This window comes from Bos javanicus, chromosome 19 (genome assembly GCF_032452875.1).
Source record: "Bos javanicus breed banteng chromosome 19, ARS-OSU_banteng_1.0, whole genome shotgun sequence".
Lineage (NCBI taxonomy): Eukaryota > Metazoa > Chordata > Mammalia > Artiodactyla > Bovidae > Bos > Bos javanicus.
The window spans coordinates 35,765,021-35,786,056 of NC_083886.1; the positions used below are offsets into that span (position 1 = coordinate 35,765,021).

Below are 21,036 nucleotides of genomic sequence, written 5' to 3' on the forward strand. Positions count from 1 at the left end.
AACTTCCGAACCGGAGAGCTGCGTTTCCCGAGAGCGGAGCGGGAAGGCAGGGAAGTGAGGCGGCCGCGCAGGGCGGCCTGGGAGTTGTGGTTCACGGGGCTGTGCGACTAGCGCTGGCGGAAGCGGCTGAAAGGCGGGCGGAAGCGGGCTGTGCGCGGGATAGCAGGCCAGCTGGAGACTCCCGGTTCCCGGGGCGGGCGCTGCAGATGCGCTGGGCCCGGGGATGATCTTTCCGGCCGCCCACCGCGCTCTCCGGGGGCTGCCGCGGCCCGGTACTCGCGCCCTGACTCGCGCCGCCATGGAGGTGGCCCTGCGAGGCGTGCGGAAAATCCTTTGCGTGGCCGAGAAGAACGACGCGGCCAAGGGCATAGCCGACTTGCTGTCTGGCGGCCGCATGCGGCGGGTGAGGAGGTCCCCGGGCGGGCGGGACGGGGACGAGCGGCCTCTGCTCCCTCCGGGCGTCCCCGCCGTCGGGGCAGGGCGCCGGGCGCCTGCTACGACCGACGGGCTAAACCCGTTTAGAAACGGAGTTAATGTCTCTAGTTTGTTTGGAGACCTTAGGTCCGCCTTGGGCGGCGGCGGGTGCCAAGCTGGTCTGAGACGCGGAACCGCCGGCCGAACTCCCCTGGCTTGCTCTGGAGCCTGCGGGGTCGTCGGTCTGGGTGCATCCGACGCGGCGACCTGCCCGAGCCCCTGTTCCGGCGGGCGAGGTGGCGATAGTGTCTGTTCTGGACCACGGGAGGCGCAGAGGAGAGAGACGGTGAAAAGGTTTGGGAAGGGGGTGACCGGAGGCCTTACAAGCTGTTCAGGAAGCTCTCAGTTACAAAAGTGGGCCCCGAAATGGTTTTCTGGACATATCTCGGCGCGCGGGTGGAAGTCCCTTCTTTCACATCTCAGGGTCCTCAGGCCTCTGCTTCTTGCCTATAGGTGGTGGGAACTGGAGCAGAGGTTGTACGGGTGCTGGCTGACAGCATCACCTTTTCCCAGAGCTGAGCGTCCTGGTGACCAGCCCCAGGCTATGCCAACTCCTAGGGCTCCAGGCTCCTTGAGATTGGCCTGTCTACACAGCTAACTTTCTGTATCCTTCGGCCTCCGTTTAAGTGTCTCTTCTTCAGGGAACCTTTTCTTCACGTTTCTTTCCCCCAGAAGGGTCAGGGTGCAGTGTGATAAACTGTCACTGTGTCCCTTTCTACTTGGAATGCACCTCCTGGTTACAGTTCCATAATGTGCTGTGCAAGTTGCTCATCTCATCCGAGTCCCCGTCGCCCTTCCATGGACCCTCAGCTCCGAAGGAAAGAGCTGTGGCTGTTGGGTCCCCTGCTGTATCCCTCATACCCAATATGTGTGTGGAGTACAGCAGGCCCTCACTCAGCACTTCTGGGTGCACATTTGACCTCAGTCTTGAAGTTTTACCAGGCAGTGAGAACCACATAGGCTTCCCTGGTGGCTCAGACTGTAAAGCGTCTGTCTATAACGTGGGAGACCTGGGTTCAAGCCCTGGGTTGAGAAGATCCTCTGGAGAAGGAAATGGCAATCCACTCCAGTACTATTGCCTGGAAAATCCCATGGACAGAGAAGCCTGGTAGGCTAGTCTATGGGGTCGCAAAGAGTCGGACACGACTGAGCAACTACACTTTGCTCCATGTACCACATGTACAAAAGGCAACCCACTGGCTTGAAACAGCTTGGCAAGTTCAAAACTGGAAAGCTGAGAGTGTAGGGTGCTGGGGGAAGGAACAAGTGGGCATAGCAAGAGAGGATGAGAGAGCCACGTGTTTCATGGATGAGTATCAACTGTCTTGAAGGTACCATTCATCAGTGTTCACTACACCCCCAGTTTTGTTCTCTATTTAGTTCTAGGTTTTATCACACCAAGAGGAAATGCCGTAGCCATTAAGCAGTCACCCTCCTTTCCCCACTCTTCCCAGCCGCTGGGAGCCACTAATTTGCCTTGTGTCCCCAAAGATGTGTCCTGGATATGTCATACGAAGAGATTCATGTGATATGTGGCCTTTTGTGTCAGTCTTCTTTTACTTAGCATTTTTGGAAGCTTCACGTTATAGCGTGTGTTAGCACCGCATCTCTTTTCACAGCTGAATAATATCCCGTTGTATAGACAGATCGTATTTTGTTTATCCTTTCATCAGTTGATGGGCATTTGGGTTGGTTCCACCTTTTGGCTGTTGGGAATAGAGCTGCTGTAAACGTTCGCTTACACGCAAGTTTTCATTTGAATACCCATTTTCAGTTCTTTGAGGTAAATTCCTAGGAGTGGTGTTGCTGGGTCATAAATTAATTCTATCTTTAACTGTTTGAGGAACTGCCAAACTATTTTCCACACTGCCTGGAACATAATATATTCTCTCCATTGATGGTCTAGTTTTTTCATATTATGTCAACACTTTTTCCTTTTTTAATTATCACTGTTCTGGATGCATTCTAAGTTGCTTCAGTTGTGTTGTGTCTGAGTCTTTGCAAGACCTTGGACCAGAGCCCTCCAGGCTCCTCTGTCCATGGGATTCTCCTGGCAAGAATACTGGGGTGGGTTGCCAGGCCCTCCTCCAGAGGTTCTTCCCAACCCAGGCATTGAACTCCTTAAGTTTCTTGCATGGGTAGGCGGGTCCTTTACCACTAGCACCACCTGGGAAGCCCAGTTATCGCCATCCTCAGTCAGTCCAGTCGCTCAGTCCGACTCTTTGCGACCCCATGGACTGCAGCGCGCCAGGCCTCCCTGTCCATCACCAACTCCCAGAGTTTACTCAAACTCATGTCCGTTGAGTCGGTGATGCCATCCAACCATCTCATCCTCTGTCATCCCCTTCTCCTCCCACCTTCAATCTTTCCCAGTATCACGGTCTTTTTAAGTGAGTCAGTTCTTTGAATCAGATGGCCAAAGGATTGGAGTTTCAGCCTCAGCATCAGTCCTTCCAATGAATATTCAGGACTGATTTTCTTTAGGATGGACTGGTTGGATCTCCTTGCTGTTCAAGGGACTCACAAGAGTCTTTTCCAACACCATAGTTCAAAAGCATCAATTCTTCAGTACTCAGCTTTCTTTATAGTCAAACTCTCAGTCTGTACATGACTGCTGGAAAAACAATAGTTTTGACTAGACGGACCTTTGTTGGCAAAGTAATGTCTCTACTTTTTAATATGCTGTCTAGGTTGGCCATAACTTTTCTTCCAAGGAGCAAGCATCTTTTAATTTCATGGCTGTAGTCATCTTCAGTGTGATTTTGGAGCTCCCCCAAAAAATAAAGTTTGTCACTGTTTCCCCATCTATTTGCCAGGAAGTGATGGGACCAGATGCCATGATCTTAGTTTTCTGAATGTTGAGTTTTAAGCCAACTTTTTCACTCTCCTATTTCACATTTATCAAGAGGCTCTTTAGTTCTTCTTTGCTTTCTGCCATAAAGGTGGTGTCATCTCCATATCTGAGGTTATTGATATTTCTCCTGGCAATTGATTCCAGCTTGTGCTTCATCCAGTCCAGCATTTCTCATGATGTACTCTGCATATAAGTTAAATAAGCAGGGTGAGAATATACAGCCTTGACGTACTCCTTTCCCGATTTGGAACCAGTCTGTTGTTCCATGTCCAGTTCTAACTGTTGCTTCTTGACCTGCATACAGATTTCTCAGGAAGCAGGTCAGGTGGTCTGATATTCCCATCTCTTGAATTTTTCACAGTTTGTCGTGATCCACACAGTCAAAGGCTTTGGCACAGTCGAAACCACCACCATACTAGTGGGTGTGAAATACCTTGTGGTTTTAGTTTGTGCTTCCCAAGTGACTGATGACACTGAGCATCTTTTCATATGCTTGTTAGTTGCTGGGTTGCCTTTGAAGAAATGTCTGTCCATGTCTTTTGTCCAGCTTTGAATTGTCTTTTTGTTATTGAGCTGTGAGTTCTTTCTATATTCAGGATACTAGGTCCTCCTTAGATGTATGACTTGCAGATGTTCTCATCCATTCTGTGGGTTGTTTTCTCTTTTGATAGTGTTCTTTGTTACAAAAAAGTTTAATTTTGATGACATCCAGTTTATCTAATTTTCCTTTTGTTGGTTATACTTTTACTATCATGTCTAAGTATGACCAATCTAGATAGCATATTCAAAAGCAGAGACATTACTTTGCCAACAAAGGTCCATCTAGTCAAGGCTATGGTTGTTCCTGTGGTCATGTATGGATGTGAGAGTTGGACTGTGAAGAAGGCTGAGTGCCGAAGAATTGATGCTTTTGAACTGTGGTGTTGGAGAAGACTCTTGAGAGTCCCTTGGACTGCAAGAAGATCCACCCAGTTCATTCTGAAGGAGATCAGCCCTGGGTGTTCTTTGGAAGGAATGTTGCTGAAGCTGAAACTCCAGTACTTTGGCCACTTCATACGAAGAGTTGACTCACTGGAAAAGACTCTGATGCTGGGAGGGATTGGGGGCAGGAGGAGAAGGGGACGACAGAGGATGAGAAGGCTGGATGGCATCATTGACTCGATGGACGTGAGTCTGGGTGAATTCCGGGAGTTTGTGATGGACAGGGAGGCCTGGCGTGCTGCAATTCATGGGGTCGCAAAGAGTCAGACACGACTGAGCGACTGAACTGAACTGAAGAAACCATTGGCAAACCGAAAGAGTTTTAGCTCTTATATTCAGGTCATTGATCCATTTTGGGTTAATTTTTCTGTGTGATGTTAAGTAACCGGTTTTGTGAAGTCTTTCCTCAGGCTCCTCTCCATCTATTTTCATCTCTGTTTCCAGATGCATTTTTCACAGCTCTTGATGCTGGGATCTCTGTCATGCGTCACGTTCCAGCTGCTTGTCCCTCTCTCCCATGCATGTCACTCTCTAAGACAGAGATGGGTCTGTTCACTTATTTAGCCCTCACACAGGGGTTGCTTCCCGTGACATAATCCCTGCCTTTCAGGGACGTAAATTCTGAAGGAGGAGCCCAGACATCCACACGCAGAGCTCAGAATCAGGGGATGGCCTTTGCAGCTTAGTAGTAGAAAAGAATGGAAGTAACAAGTAATGGCACCAGGGGGTAAAATCAAGTCGTAGTTATGATAGGTAATTATTATTATTTTTTTTTTATGATAGGTAATTAGATACTCATCATGGAAAAGACTTGTATGTAGAAACATATGTACATTTGAGAGAAGTTCACTATTAAGATAAAACCTTTTTTCTCCTGAATAGTAGTACTTAAACGGTAGTAACTACTGAAGATAGTTCAGAGAACATAAATGTGTATAAGCAGAGCAGTCCCACTTGGACAGTGACCACTGATAGTAACTCATAGATCTTTGAGGATTTATATTCAGAAGAAGTCTTGTAAATTCAGTGGCAGCAACGTTATCACTTCCTGTAGAGCGCTTAGAACAGGGACTGCTCTGGCGTCTGGGGGGGAGTTTGTTTGTTTTCTCTAATTTTGATGGCATGGATGACTCTGCAGAGAGATCACTGAAGCCACCTTCTTGGTCTGTATACACAGTTTTCTTCTTTCTCTAGGCTCCAGAACTCTGCTGGAATTTAAGCAGCCCACTCCTGAGCACCTTACCCAGTCAATGGAATCATGCATAATTGAGTGCTGTCCTCAGCTGGGAACTTAGGGGGAGTCGGTCAGGGGCAAGTTTGAAATGCCAGGAAAACGTTTTGGTTCCTCAGGACAGTCCACTGGCGGAGACTGCCTGGGAGAGCTTTGCCCTGGGGTGCACACATCTTATTAGACAGGTCATCCCCCGGAAGAGGATTAGAACACAGTTTCAAGACTGTTCCCAGGAAAGTGGGGACCATGGACACACACCACGGGGGCTGGGCTGGGGCCAGGCTGTTGGCTGGACTCAGCCTGTGGCAGCCAGAGAGTCTGGGCCTTGGTACGTATCAGAGCCCATGCAGGAGTTTGTCTGAGAAGCTTTGATGCGTTCTTAGAAAGAGGTAGAAATGCTGCTGATTCAACTGTTTCTCTTCTCTGGACTAAAAGGGCTTAAGCAGCAGTTGCAGTTTGTAGGAAATGGCAACCCACTCCACTATTCTTGACTGGAGAATCTCAGGGACAGAGGAGCCTGGTGGGCTGCTGTCTGTGGGGTCGCACAGAGTTGGACATGACTGAAGCGACTTAGCAGCAGCAGCGGCACTAGACCCAGTGAACTGGTGTATCAGATATGAAAATAAATTCCCACTTTAAGTTTGCCATTGTGGCTTGAAGGGATCTGCACTCATTGTTCCCCACAGAAAATTTGTGTGAGGGTGGGGGAGAATGTTCTGGACACAATCCTCCTTGGTGCTTGCAGGTTCCCAGAGTCCCACTTTGCTTGTGTCTTGTCTTATGTGCTGTGTTGGTGTGAAACTCACACATGTAGTTACTTTTAACACCTTTTTGAAGGCTGGGATCTTCTCTGAGAGGGTCTCATTCACAGAAAAGTATAGCTAAGGAGGCAGGTGTAGGCTGGTTCCCAGGCCTGACTGGGACTCACAGCTTCACTGGATTTCAAAGCCAGAGAGAGGGACCTTACAGATGACTTTACTCAGAATAAAGTGAGGTTCAGAAAGGTGAATGACTTGCCCATGGTCCTGTTTATTGGTGCAGTTGTATGGCTGGGAAGTAGAGATATGTGTGAAGAACAGAACTGGTGACACATGTCGTAATCCTGTCTGGAGTAATTGTCACGTGATCTTGGACAAGTCCAGTCTCACCTGTAGAAACATGTCCGCTGACCTCAGTGGACATGACCAGGTCCCTGCTTTTCCCTGAGTGTGGAGGGGCCACTTCACAAATGGGCCTAGTGATCTCGCCTCGTATTTAGCTGTAGGAAGTTCTGTTGCATTTGTAATATTCTGCAGGAGTTTGCTTGATCCTTATGTGAGGACTCAGTTTGTCTTTTATGTGCTTTATATATTTTTTTCTATTTTTGTTTCACTTTCTAGAGGGAAGGACTTTCAAGATTCAACAAGATCTATGAGTTTGATTATCATCTGTGTGGCCAGGTAGGTGCTGCAGGGCTTCTATCCTGTGGCTGAAGGATGCTTTTGGATCCACCTGCCATCTTGCTGTACATTCCTTGGGGTGTTAGTGATGGCTAAAGAGAGAGCTTGTGTTTTAGAATTAATCAAGGAGAATTAGCCTGACCATTGTAGACAATACAATGTCTTTTAAGAAAAACTGTTTCTATGACCTGAAGATCACTGGTGACAGGTTATCATTTTATAATTCATAAGGAAGTCTATTTTTTATAAAACATGGTCCCAATGTAGCTGTCTATGACAAGAGACAAGCTAGTATACTGTAGTTTAAATATAAAAGGCATCATGGAGCCAGAATTAGAATGGTATTAATATTACTGTGGCTTTGGCTTTGAAGAGGTGTATTTGTTTATTTCTTTTCAGTCTTCTGGTTTGGGGAGGTTGTGTGTGTTTAGCTTTGCAGCAGAGCTAAGATGAGGGTACAGAGGTTTCCCACACACACACCCTGCCTCAACACAGCCCACCAGCAACCCCCTCGGATGGCACCTTTGTTACAGTTGACGGGATACACGAGATCATCTATACCTGGAGTCCCAAGTTGACATTAGGGTTCACCCCGCTCTTGTGCATTCTGTGGGTTTGCATGAATGTGTACCTGTACCCACTATTAGGACCCCATGCAGAGTATTCTCACTGCCGCCAAAGCCCCTGTGCTCTGCCCATTCATCCTCCCTTCCCCCCAGCCCCCTGAGAACCACTTTTTTTCTCTTTGATAGAAGTTATAAAAGTTCCCTACTTTGGCTTGGCAAAATCTAATTGCTAAAAGGCTGATGTAAAGTGGATAACCAACAAAGACCTATTGTGTATCACGTGGCACTCTACCCAGTGTTATGTGCCAGCCTGGATGGGATGGGGGTTTGGGGGGGAAATGGATACACGTCTGTGTGTGGCTGAGTCCCTTCCCCGTTCACCGGAACTGTCACAACATTGTTAAATTGGCTGTACCCCAATACAAAATAAAAAGTTTGACGTTTAAAGAAAAACAAGGCTAACGTGAATTTTGTCCTCATTCAGAATGTCACCATGGTAATGACCTCAGTCTCAGGACACTTGCTGGCCCATGATTTCCGGATGCAGTTTCGCAAATGGTCAGTTCAATCCCTGGGGGCAGAACATTCTGATTATTACAGTGACCTGTAAAGCATCACGGGAAGTCTGAGGCATGTCAGTGTTAGGTAACTTACAGCAGTAAGATAACTGAGTCCATTCGGCTCCTGTAGCAAAACACAGTCAGTGGGTGTCTTGTGCAGGACAGAAACACATTTCTCCCACTTACAGAGGCCAGAGGTCGGAGCGCTAGATGGTCTTGAGAGCCGGCCAGGGCCCCTTATAAGAGCTCAAATGGCCTCCAGGAGGCCCTACCTTCTGGCACCATCCCACAGTTGTTGGGATTCCAGCCTGTGAATCTAGGAAGACACAAACCGCAGATACCATGGCAGTGACCTAGGATTAACTTGTTTGCTGTGAATTTTCACCACATGCTTAGAATAAATACACGCTTTCAGGTGTGTTCCCCAAAATACCCAGACCCCTGACCAAGCAGGGATTGAACCAGGGCTGTACAGTGAAAATGCCAAGTCCTAGCCACTGGACAACTAGGGAACTCCCCACCCAGACCTTGGGTTGCGTTTACCCTGTTGCAGATATACAGGAAAGGGCTCCAGAATTTCTTCTCAGCATCTCCTGTTAATCCCCAGGGGAAGTGCCTCTCCGAAGGTCACAGTCTCACTCATGTCCTCTGGCTTTTTCTCGGGGCCTGTGTCTGGCAGGAACGCACCACCAGGGCACTGGGATGGCTTTCTCCCTCCTGCGCTGAGTTAGGATTTTGTGTTTTCCTTTCCAGGCAGAGCTGCAATCCTCTTGTCCTGTTTGAAGCAGAAATTGAAAAGTACTGCCCAGAGAATTTTGTAGACATCAAGGTAGGATCTTGGGAGACGCGTGGCCCTGCAGTTGAACAACCACCACGTAATTAAATGGAGAGGTTTCTATATATTTTGATGGCATTAGAACTGAGGTTTTCCACTAAACAAGGCACCATGGTTTAAAACATTCCCATCCTTTCTGTAGAGGTGAGGCCACTTCGGCTAAGTGGCTGAGGGCCCGGGTGAGCGTTTGTGTGGACTGTGGCCACCTGAGGAGATCTTGGGGGTGAGCGTGCTTCTGTCAGAGCAGCTCCTGCTCCCCGCACTGGAGGGAGAATGCAGGCCCTGAGTGGCCATCTGGCCCTGAACTCTGCTTTCTCAGGCTGTTGGGGCACCTGTCCTTGGTTCACTCCCGACTGGGGGCCCTTCTTGGGATGAATCTCAATTCAGGGTTGATTTTTTTTTTTTTTTAACCCAGGACATGGTCAGAACTCCTAGAGCTGAAAGTGTGTGTTAGAGCCAAATTTCTGGGCTCCTCACATGGGTGTCATGGTATAAACCCTGTCTTCTAGGAGCTCCCGGGCAGGCTGGCTGCTCTGGTGACCTAGCCTCCTCAGTGCCCCCGGTGGGGACAGGCCTCACCGAGCTGGCATCTCAAGGAGCCTCGCCAGCAGTGGGCAGGTCCAGTGCAGAGCTGTCGGGCGATCGCTCCACAGGGCCTGCTCTTACCCTCTTATCCCAACTGGGCGTTTCAGAAAACTCTGGAGCGAGAGGCCCAGCAATGCCAGGCCCTGGTGATTTGGACCGACTGCGACAGAGAGGGTGAAAACATTGGGTTTGAGGTCATCCACGTGTGCAAGGCCGGTGAGTATCTGAGGCCACAGTGGGTGGTGCTCAGCCCAGGTCCCCCTGCCAGACTCACCAGGCGTGTGTCAGGGCTTGGCCCCCATAGCCCAGGGCTTGTTGCCTGTTTGGTCCAGGCTGTACGATGCCTGGACATTAAATAACCATTGACATCCGCTGAATGATTTCAGGTAAGTGAGAGGGTGACTTGAAGGCCACTGTTGGGCTTCAGAGAGTGGGGGTGCTTTTCCCTAGGCCCAAGGCCCAAGACAGCAAGGGACGTGGGCATTCTCGCGAGGCTCACCAGGCTTCTTCAGCTGGTTGCTGAGATGCATTCAGCCCCTGTTTCTGACAGCTCTCAGCCTGGCCACCACAAGGCTTCCCTCTTAGGCAGCACATGGCTAATTTAACTGAACCAGTGAAGTTGGACACCATAGCCTCTTGGATTGGTTCACCCCCTCAGGGTTCAGGGTGGTTTGGGAGCAGCGAGCCCGTGTGACCAGCCTGCCCCGTGCCCCCTCTGTTGCGCAGTGAAGCCCAGCCTGCAGGTGCTGCGAGCCCGTTTCTCCGAGATCACCACCCGCGCTGTCCGGACGGCATGTGAAAACCTTACGGAGCCCGACCAGAGAGTGAGCGACGCCGTGGATGTGAGGCAGGAGTTGGACCTGCGGATCGGTGAGGAGGGGGCTATGGGGGTGGGGGACTGGGGCTTGGGCGCGCATCCAGCCGTGACCTTGCCATCTGTGGTGTCTACTTTTGTCCATCCTCTCTGCCAGGGGCGGCCTTCACCAGGTTCCAGACGCTGCGGCTGCAGAAGATCTTCCCCGAGGTGCTGGCAGAGCAGCTTATCAGCTACGGCAGCTGCCAGTTCCCCACCCTGGGGTTCGTGGTGGAGAGGTTCAAAGCCATTCAGGCATTTGTGCCGGAAGTCTTCCACAAGATCCGAGGTGTGGGCCGGGGCCTGTGGGGCAGCCCGGGTACTGGTCCAGGGGGTGGTTTGTGCCTCGCCGTCTTCGCCCCCTTGTCATGTGTCTGAGGTGGCTCTTGCTGTCCCTGTGATGGGCCTCTCTCTCCGAGTCATGGCCTTCCTGTGTCTCCGACAGTGACTCATGACCACAGGGACGGCGTGGTAGAGTTCAGCTGGAAAAGGCATCGTCTCTTCAATCACACGGCATGTCTCGTCCTCTACCAGATGTGCATGGAGGTGAGAAGGTCTGAGAAGGTCTAGGAAGGTGGTGATTTGGGAAGACTGTCCTGGGACTTCCCAAGCTGCTCCTCTCTGTCCTGTGTCCCACGGGACTGCAGTTTTCAGCATGCATCTCAGGACATCAGCTTTTGGCACCAGTAAGACCCCATGAAAACAGTTTTGACTGTGGAAGGAAAGACTTGTAGAACTTTCAGGTGAAACCAGGAATGTTAATAAATGTGTAGCTGGAATCTGTCCCAAAACAGTGCACTCTCGCCAGAGGCAGATAAGGACCCGCTAGGCCAGCCAGGAACCACAGATCCTGGAGCTGGAAGCTGGGGAACTGGGTAGAAGCAGGTGCTCTGCAGGCCCTGAGAACTGGGGAAGATGCTTGGCCGGCCACGGTGACCTCAGCTTTCCCTATCTTCCCAGGATCCCAGGGCGACGGTGGTAGAGGTCAGGTCCAAAGCCAAGAGCAAGTGGAGGCCCCAGGCTCTGGACACTGTGGTACGTTCTGGATGGGAGTTGGTGGGGGGCGTTGTGCCAGCCCCAAGGAGCCCTGGCATCCGTGGGGGGGCACCAGCTTCTGCTGCAGAATGTGCCCAGGGGCATCTGTCTTCCTGGTGCCACGCAGGAAGGAAAACAGACCCCAGAGCAGGACGTGCTCGAGCAGCTAATAAACGTGTCGTAACTGCTCTGTGCGGGGCGTGGGGAACGAGCAGGGAGAAGTCACCGAAGCGTCCCAGCCTTGGGTGGTTGCTGCTGCGGTTTTGGTGTTGTCCTCTGTTGTTCCCTGTCTTTTTTAACAGCGTTGTTATTGGAATAGCTAGTTTTTTCCACCAAAGTGGAAAAGCATTTTCTTTGTTTCTGCATAATCTGTGTAAACCTCATTTTGCATACCCACTTTATGAACCTGCCCCCAAATAGGGCGTCTCAAATTTTGTGACCCCAGGAAAAGCCACCTAGCAGGACACCTTAGGGTGCCGCTTCCCAGCCCCCACTCTTCAGGAGAGTTCAGGGTGTGTTCACTCTGAAGGTGGAGCCTGTGGGACGGCAGGGGCAGCACGGGTTACAGGCTGTGTGCAGTGGCCCTACGTGCGTCATCCCTTGCTGGTTGACGTGCTCAGATATGTAGCCAGCAGCATTTTCAGAGGGCCCCCCCCACCAAGGGAAGGGATAGCTGGTGACCCCCTGAATGCCTGCATGGATGTTTGTCACCATCGGAGGCCCCGAGGTCTGGATGGTGTCCCCAGAGTGCAGGTTTCAGACTGCGGCAGTGGAATAAGTCCTTTAGCCCGTTGTTAGAAACGCAGTTCCTGGCCCCGCCCCTGTCCAGCCCTCCTCGTCAGATCCCTTAGTGCCTGTGCCCAGGAGTGTGTCCACTCCTGTCCCCACTCATTCTGGCTTCTGCACTCAGAGTCCGACAACCCCTGGGCTGTGGCCTGACTGTCTGACGGGCCTGGAATCCTTCCCCAGCACAGCCTTTTACACGTGTGTGACGCAGCCAGGGTGATGGCCGAGGGGTGCTGAAGAAGAGGGTGTGGATGTTGTGTTCTCTGACCCATGCTCTGTCACACATCTGACAGGAGCTGGAGAAGCTGGCATCTCGGAAGTTGAGGATAAATGCTAAAGAAACCATGAGGATTGCAGAAAAGCTCTACACCCAAGGGTAAGCCTGAGTCCTCGTTTGGGAAGAGAGTTTGATGCGTCTAAATCAGGGTGAAGCATCTTAGAACTTGAGCTCGTGGGGAAACCAGACTGTCTAGATGTCACCAGCTCTCCATGGAGAGACTTTGGCCTTGTCTTCTTTTAGAATGGAAAGGGCACGTCAGAGTCACTTTCAACCTAAAATAAGATTCCACAGAGTACGTCCAGATCCCACTGTTGACCTCTCATAGACGGGGCGCGGGAACCCTGCAGGGCAGGCAGCACATGTGGCACTTGTGTGCCTGTGGGAGGGCGGGGCTAGGGTGGGCGGCCTGGAACCGGCTCTGACCCCTCGGAGTGACCCACAGGAGTGCCTGCTGCTCCTCCCCTTGGGGTCTCGTCTCGGGACTTCCCCAGGGTTGGGCACCGCAACGTCTTGGATCAGATGGGCTGCTACTGGGGTCACCAGCGTTCTTGGGTCAGTTCAGTCGTTTCTCGACCACCTCAGCCGTTTTTCATTGTGTGTGTTTGGCCTTGTCTAGGTACATCAGCTATCCTCGAACTGAAACGAACATTTTCCCCAAAGACCTAGACCTGGCGGCACTGGTGGAGCAACAGACCCCGGATCCACGCTGGGGGGCCTTTGCTCGAAACATTCTAGAGCGCGGTGGCCCCACCCCACGCAATGGGAATAAGTCTGACCAAGCGCACCCTCCCATCCACCCCACCAAATACACTGACAGCCTGCAGGTGGGTATTCCTGGCCATGCTGCCTCGGGACCACGAGGAGGTCAGGGCTCAGGCCTAGGTTGAATCTGCTCTGTGGGATCTGACTTCAGGAACAGCGTGACTGAAAATTTCTCTTCCATTGCGGGGAAGAGATGTCATATCAACACTCTCCTCCCACAGTCTGTGCCTGGCTTCACTGAGGGATCCCACAGCCCATCCAGGCCCCGCACCATGCTGTCCCCTCCCTCCACTGCTTCCCTGACCCTCCCGCAGACCAAGCAGCCCTTTGCTGAGCCCTTACACAGCCCCCACCTTCTCCCCCTGAGACTGGGCTGGTCGTGCAGCATGACATCTGATGGTTGTGTGCATGTGCTGGATTTGCTGGGCTTGGCTTTGAAGGATTGTATTCGACAGGCGTTTGCACCGTGGCTGTGTGTGTGGATGTCACATCTCCCTTGCACACGTTCTTAGAGGAGGATTTGGGATCTGAGTGTGAACGTCTCACAGGCTCCTGCCAGGGGGCCTCACTGTGTCTCTAGTAACTGAAAGGGCAGAGGTTACCGTTACCCTGTGTTTGTGGTAGGTCTGGGGCTGCCTGAGTGTCTTCACGCCGCATGTCCTGCATACACAGGCCCTCTTGGAAACTTGCTTTCACCTTTTTTCCTGCTCAGACAGGCTTTACGTCAGAGGAGTTGCTTTCCAGTCTTGAGGGAAGGGGACTCCACTTGTGAAGTTTATGGGCCTGAACCCACAAGCAGCATGGATTTGCCTGCCCTGCACACGGGTGTGGAGCTCTGGGCTGGGAGGCAGCACTGGCCAGACAGTGTCTGGAGGCGCTTGGGTTCCTCTTCTGCCCACAGGGGGATGAGCAGCGACTGTACGAGCTCATCGTCCGCCACTTCCTGGCCTGCTGCTCGCAGGATGCCCAGGGCCAGGAGACCACTGTGGAGATCGACATCGCGCAGGAGCGCTTCGTGGCCCACGGCCTCATGATCCTGGCCCGGAACTATCTGGACGTGTACCCGTATGATCGCTGGAGTGACAAGGTGACGCGTCTGGGCGGGGGACCGTCCTTTTCCTGGCTCAGGGACCAGGTGGGCTGACCATTGCGTCTCTGCCTCTGTAGACCCTCCCTGTCTACGAGCAAGGCACCTGCTTTCAGCCCAGCACTGTGGAGATGGTGGACGGGGAGACCAGTCCCCCCCAGCTGCTCACCGAGGCTGACCTCATTGCCCTCATGGAGAAGCACGGCATTGGTCAGTAGCTGGTTGTCATAGTAACTGGTACTCCTTAGCTGAAGTGAGGCTGTCTTCTCCGTACTTCATAGCTGAAGGGCGGCTCAGGAGCAGTGAAGAGCTTGCCTCAGGGCACAGAGTGTGTGCGCCGTGAGCCCCTGGGTCCAGGTGATGCCACAGTCGGCGCCCTTGGCCGCGGCCCTGTGCGTCCGCAGGTGGACACAGGCGCTCCCCATCACTCAGGCTCACCTGGGCCACGCTGACCAGCGTTCTTGGCCCTCACAGGGATTTGTTGGGTTTTGTTGTATATTTAGCAAGGTACCAACATTTAAAACTGTGAAGACCCACGTAAAAACAGGTACCTTCTTCTTCAGGAGCATCAGGGTTTGGCGGCTTGGCAGCCGAGAGTGGCGGTTGTTTTCTGGCAGTCACGCTTGGCTTTGTTCACCTGCTCAGCACGTGCAGGGCCCCCATGCGATCTGAGTCTGCCTCTCGGGTTCTTCATGGATGACCATGTGCTTAGCTTCTGATAAAGTATTTCCCATAGTTGTTTAAAAATCAGATTTTTTTTTTTTCTTAAAGAAACTGGGCCAGAATACTTTTTCCCATTAGTCCTGTGGCCCAGGCTTTACAGGTGGGTTCCTTGTGACTGACCTGCTGCCCCTCAGTTTTCACCACAGCTCTAAGGGCAGCTGAGTCCAGGGCGACCAGCGCCACAAGGGGTGGGAGTATAGGGAGAGGGTGGAGCAGGGCAGAGCCCCAGCCCTCACTGCAGAGGGAGGTGGGGGGAGGAGCTTACAGGGGATTTACAGCGGGATGTGACTGCTGGAGTGAGTGGGTGTGAAGGAGAGGTGAGGTTGCTGCCGAGGCTTCTGCACGGCTGGCTCTGAGTGGAGTTGTGTCCTCTGGAGTAGGAAGTCCAGGCAGAGGAAGGGGCCTGTGGGGCTGGGGGCTAAGGATGAGCCTGAGTGACAGGAATGGCCTGCAGGTACGGACGCCACGCACGCTGAGCACATCGAGACCATCAAGGCCCGGATGTACGTCGGGCTCACGCCAGATAAGCGCTTTCTCCCTGGGCACCTGGGCATGGGGCTCGTGGAAGGTGAGGAGCTGGGGGCTTTGGGGGTGATGGTCACGAAGCCCCACAGTGTATCCAGGCCACACGACGCTACTCTTGTCCACAGGCTATGACTCCATGGGCTACGAGATGTCCAAGCCTGATCTGCGGGCCGAGCTGGAGGCTGACCTGAAGCTCATCTGCGAGGGGAAGAAGGACAAGCTGGTGGTCCTGCATCAGCAGGTGCAGAAGTACAAGCAGGTGTTCATCGAAGCCGTGGCCAAAGCCAGGAAGTGAGTGCTGGGCGGCCCGCTGGGCCCTGGGGATGGCCGCTCCGTGCACTGTGGCCTTGCCAGGCACTCACCCCACTTGCAGTTTCCCTTCTCTCCATCCGTTTGTTTGGCTCCTCACACCAGAGCCTTGTCAGCCTGGCAGCCACAGCCAGGAGGGTCTGGTCCAGTCGTTCTGGGCTTTAGATATGCCATCTCCATCCCATCCTGAGTTAGCAGGTGGTGGTTTGCCTGTGGGTGCACCAAGTGTGGGCGTGTGCCCCGTTTTCTTGGGCCTTCGGGGGTGCCCGTGGCCAGTAGCGTGTCTATGTATTCTGTTGGAAATAACACATTTTTTTACTCCATGCCAATTTTGAAAAGAAATGCACGAGCCATTTAGACTTGATTCCAGACCATCTGGAGTGTGTGCATGGCCTAAGGTCTGCTTGCTGTGGGGCAGGTGGTGAGGCAGGGGCACCTGCCTGCAGCTGGATCACTCCCAGGAGCGGCCACCTCGGGAGCGGCCACCTCGGGAGCAGGCCACGTGGCCCCCATGGCCCCGTTTGTGGGAGAATGCTGTGTGAGTCACACGTGCATGATGGGCGCCTGACTTGAAATGCTCTCCGTTTCCTCAGGTTGGACGAGGCCTTGTCCCAGTACTTCGGGGCGGCTACAGAGGTAGCCCCACAGGACGCCCTCCCGGCTGTGCCCGAGCCCATCAGGAAGTGTCCTCAGTGCAGCCGGGACATGGTTCTTAAGACCAGGAAGAGTGGCGGGTCAGTGTCTGGCTATGCCTCACCCTACCCCCGCCCCTGAGGCCCAGTACTGTCATGCAGGCCCATCCTCTGGTTCTGTGTCCTATTTAAAAGCCCAGACTGGGTGCTGGTGCTGAAATGGTGGCCTCGGGTGTGAGGCCTCGTGGGAATTGAGGGCTGGTGGAGGCAGGGCTTGTCCCCTGGGGATGGACGATGCTCCATGGACGGTGGCGCAGGCCTCCTGATCAGTGACCCACTGAGCCCGTCTGCTCCTCACAGAGCTGCAGGAGGGTGAGGCCTGTGTTCTTTGAGGCGCGTCCAGCTGGGGGCTCGGAGGGCACCCTGGGCAGCCAGGCCCCACTTCAGTCTGGGCGCTGGTGGTGGCTTGGTGGTTTCTCATCAGGAGACAGCATCAGCAGTGATTGAGGGGGTTTCAAGGACACAAGTGCAGGCTGGGCCTCCCGTCACTTGGTGTCACGGACCATGTCTCCAGAAGCTTGAGTATCACCTGTGATCAGACATAAGTGTCCCCACCAATGGCACCGTCCCAGCGTCGGGGCCGCCCATCTGACCCGGCCTTGCTCCCCAGGTTTTACCTCGGTTGCACGGGCTTCCCTGAGTGTCGGTCGGCTGTCTGGTTCCCGGACAGCGTGCTGGAGGCCAGCAGGGATGTGAGCGTGTGCCCAGTGTGCCAGCCGCACCCAGTTTACAGGTGAGATGGACACTCGACTGGCCTTTGGACCTCTGGTCATGTGTCAGAAATCACAAGGATCTCAGAGAACTTATGCTTATGAGGATTTACCACATTCTCAAAGTGAAAGCAGGTTTTTAAATATTTGTTAATTTGTAACAATTGCATACTAACAGATAGGTCTTTAGGATACAATTTATTTTCAAAGCAAAAAAATGAGAACAGCTTGTGTTCCAATGTTGCCAGAATAACATCTGGGTTAACAGTAGGGCAGAGCGCTTGCTGCTGGGCGCCATTACCAAGCCATAAGCCAAGAGGCCCTGGACCTTGCTGCAGTGGGGCCCGAGGACAGGCATTTTTCAGAGGCACCTTGGTGTGGGCGGTTGACTGGGTCCCAGAGCCCACCCCCCAGCCCCCTCCTCCCTCTTGTGAGGTGGCTGTGCCTTGTGTGGCTTCCCTGGGGTGGGGGTCGGGGACAGCCCCCTGTGGACCCAGGAGAAGACTCTTAACCCAAGGATTGAGTGCTTTGTCATCTTCTGTTCTCACAGGTTGAAGTTCAAGTTTAAACGAGGCAGCCTGCCCCCAACCATGCCCCTAGAATTTGTCGGCTGCATCGGCGGGTGTGATGAGACCCTGAGGGAGATCCTGGCCCTCAGGTTCTCCCAGGGCGCCGCCCGAGTCAGCCAGCCTGCCAGCCAGACCTCCGGCTACCTGCAGGCTAGCCAGTCCCTGAACAGAATGGACAGTGGCCAGCAGGGCCAGCCCCGGCCCCCCGTCACCAGGCCCTCGAAGGCTTTGACCAGGACTCTTCCTCCACCCGCCGTTGAGAGTGAGAGCAACTCGGTGACCTGCAACTGTGGCCAGGAGGCCCTGCTGCTCACCGTCCGGAAGGAGGGCCCCAACCAGGGCCGCCAGTTCTACAAGTGTGGCAGTGGTGGCTGCAGCTTCTTTCTATGGGCTGACAGCGGCCACCCAGGAGCCGGGCCTCCCTCCTCAGCGTCCAGACCCCCAGGCGGCCCCCTGGAACACCCCCCGGGCTCAGGGACTCTCTTGGGCGGGTCCAGCAGGCCTGGCAGTGGTGGCAGCGGTGGCGCATCCTGCCTGTGTGGCCAGCCGGCTGTCACGCGCACCGTGCAGAAGGAGGGGCCCAACCAGGGCCGCCAGTTCCACACGTGTGCCCAGCCCCGTGAGCACCAGTGCGGCTTCTTCCAGTGGGTGGACGAGAACGTGGCTCCAGGTGAGGGGTGGGGCTGCCCTCCCTACCAGGACTTCACACCCGCGGGGTCACGGGCAGCCTGCTCTGCCCCGGGCAAATGCCCGGCACTGCACAATACTCCATGTACAGCTGCTCTTGTCTCCGTTGGGTGGTGGTTGTGGTCGTGCCTCCCAGACAGGGACCATGAGGCCCACACTGGCCACGTGGCCTGTTGGGATCCCCACGGTGGGGCTTGACCTGGGAGCCCCTCCTACCGTTGTGAAGCTGGCAGGGTCTGTGTCGGGGCCTGGTGTAGTAAGACGGAAGCCCTGTCCCTGACATTTGGAACCTGCCCCACGTTACACGGTTTGAGTCGGCCCCCCGCAGATGGGTGTGGGGAGAACCACTGCCCAGACAGAGGGTCAAGGTAGATGAGGTACCTGAAGGTACCTGGTCATGTGTCTGAGAGAGACCGAATGGCCTTGTATGTCTGTATGTCCTTGAGCCGTTTGGTGTGGTTTCTCAGCCTGTTTACTCAGTAAGATGGGCGCCTTCTCCCTTTCTCTCATTCCTATTAACCTACAGCTGTGATCCTGACACATACGTGGCAGGTCTGCACACACAGGAAGAGCCCAGAGCCTGGGTGCAGGCCAGGGGTTGGAGACACCACTGCTCCAAGGGACCCACGTCTGCCTTGTAGGAGGCAGTCTGTCTAGGAGGCATCAGGGCTGGACCACCTCCCGCACGGCGGGCATCAGGGTCTCCTGTTGGGAGGAGGTGGTGTCTTTGGTCCTGGGTGACGGGGCAGTCCATGCTGTGAGGCTCCTGAGGGACAGGGAGGGTCCAGAGCTCAGGCTCCTCGCACGGCGGGTGGGAGCGAGTGTTGGTTACAGCCAACGTGTCTTTGTCGCATGCGCACGCGATCGGGTGGCTGGGCTAATAGGTCCTCGTCTCTGCATGTGAGGTGACATGGGCCCCTAACCAAGGCCATGGTGGCAAGGCTCTCGGAGGGCATTCCCGTCTGCACTCAGCAACCTTCCATTCTCCCCACAGGGACCTTCGGAGGCCCCCTCTGGCCAGGAAGCAGGAGAGGAACCCAGGGGCTGGAGGCCAGAAGCAAGAGGCCTCGGGCCGGCTCCTCAGACACAGGGTCTGCAGCCAAGAAACCCCGGAAGTGCAGCCTTTGCCACCAGCCTGGACATACCCGTCCCTTCTGTCCTCAGAACAGATGAGGCAGCGTCGGGCTGAGGGGGCCCCCTGCCCTTCTTCCCATCCTTATGTCTTAGGAAGCACGTTGTTTCTCAGGGTCCACCAGCAGCTCTCGGGGTTTGGCCTGTTTGTTGAGTCCGGGTCCAGATCTCTCTCTGCTGGACAGTGGCCCTGTGTGCAGGACCCAGGAACACTGTGTCTACGGCTGAGCAGCCACAGAGGCTGCCTTCTGTGACTCACAGGGGCTGTGCTGTCAGCGCCTTAGTGGAGATTGGCCCTGTCTGCAAGGGGCTTCCACCCACAGATGGCCTGAGAAAGGGTGGGATGCCAGGGAGAGGCTCCTGTTTGGAGGTTGTGTCTGCGGAAGGTTTTTGCTTCTTTATTAAGAAGCTGCAGCCAGGATGCCCCACAGCTCAGGTGCCTCAGTAAAGAATCCAGCCCCTTGACCCTGGCAGTGTAGCATCTGGGGAAGTTTGGCAGGACACTGGGCAGTGCTGACCTGCCTTGCCTCCCCCCCCAGCTCCACCACTGTCCTTTGGGGCAAAGAAGAACTGGTGCAGATGCTGCCATTTCGGCCTCCCAAGAACCATGGAGCTGAGTGGGAGTCGGTGGACTTTGGTCTGCAGCTCAGATGATAAGTAGGAGTAAGCTGAGCATGACTGAGTTGTATGGCTGCTGAAGCAGCAACCTGTTCTGGGACTCCTGGCCCCAAACCCTTCCCTCAGACCAGCCCTCACACCTGGACTGGACAGTGGGCTGCCCAGAACTGCTCCTGGAGCCTCTGGTCACTGGGTGTTGGTCTTAGCCCAGTGGCCCAGTCCACTTTGTCCCTTTGGTTTTCACCTGTGCTGACCATCTCACATAAACAGCCGCATAGTCGTGGCCCCTCTCTGCTTCCCTCTTGGCGCCCGTCTCCTGGGGTGGCCCTCACGGTCACGCAGCGGTGCCTTCTGTGATTTTCTGACTGAGCTAGTCCGCTGTGTTCACTCGTCATCAGTTGATGGACACGGGGGTGTTTCCACCGCCTGGCTGTTGGGAGCAGTATAGCTGTAAACTTCTGTGTGCAAGTTATTTGAACACCTGTATTTTTGGGGATCCACACCTAAGTGGGGTTGCTGGGTCAGTTAATTCTATGCACTAAGCTCGCCACAGCAGCTGCGCCATTTTACCTTCTCACCAGAGTTCCCCTTTCTCCACATCCTTGCCGATGTGCCCTTGCCCATATTGCCATCCTCATGGGCCTGAGGTGGCATCTCGTGGCTTTGACTTGCATATCCCCAGTGACCACTGCAGTTGGGCATGCTTTTCACCACTCACGTGGCCTTTCATGTTTCTTTGGAGAA

The 21,036-nt window shown here is 53.9% G+C and overlaps 1 protein-coding gene across 4 annotated transcripts; it reads left to right on the forward strand.

Annotated features, from left to right (window-relative positions):
* The first annotated feature begins 39 nt into the window (after positions 1 to 39).
* Positions 40 to 20,764, forward strand: TOP3A (DNA topoisomerase III alpha). Of its 4 annotated transcripts, XR_009731330.1 has the most exons (20): positions 40 to 403; positions 6,920 to 6,979; positions 8,030 to 8,103; positions 8,859 to 8,934; positions 9,633 to 9,741; positions 10,252 to 10,395; positions 10,497 to 10,667; positions 10,824 to 10,924; positions 11,339 to 11,413; positions 12,493 to 12,575; positions 13,096 to 13,303; positions 14,143 to 14,328; positions 14,409 to 14,538; positions 15,506 to 15,619; positions 15,702 to 15,867; positions 16,479 to 16,619; positions 17,188 to 17,310; positions 17,838 to 18,526; positions 19,070 to 19,261; positions 19,538 to 19,621. XR_009731330.1 is itself a non-coding variant. In XM_061391219.1 (19 exons), the coding sequence occupies exons 1-19, from the start codon at positions 224 to 226 to the stop codon at positions 19,198 to 19,200; spliced, it is 2,961 nt and encodes a 986-aa protein (XP_061247203.1). In that variant the 5' UTR covers positions 40 to 223; the 3' UTR covers positions 19,201 to 19,631. The 4 variants fall into 4 exon arrangements, 3 of the variants coding, with proteins under 3 accessions (XP_061247203.1, XP_061247202.1, XP_061247204.1); XM_061391219.1 differs by having other exon boundaries at positions 19,070 to 19,631; XM_061391218.1 differs by lacking the exon at positions 19,070 to 19,261 and having other exon boundaries at positions 42 to 403; positions 19,538 to 20,764.
* The last annotated feature ends 272 nt before the right edge of the window (positions 20,765 to 21,036 follow it).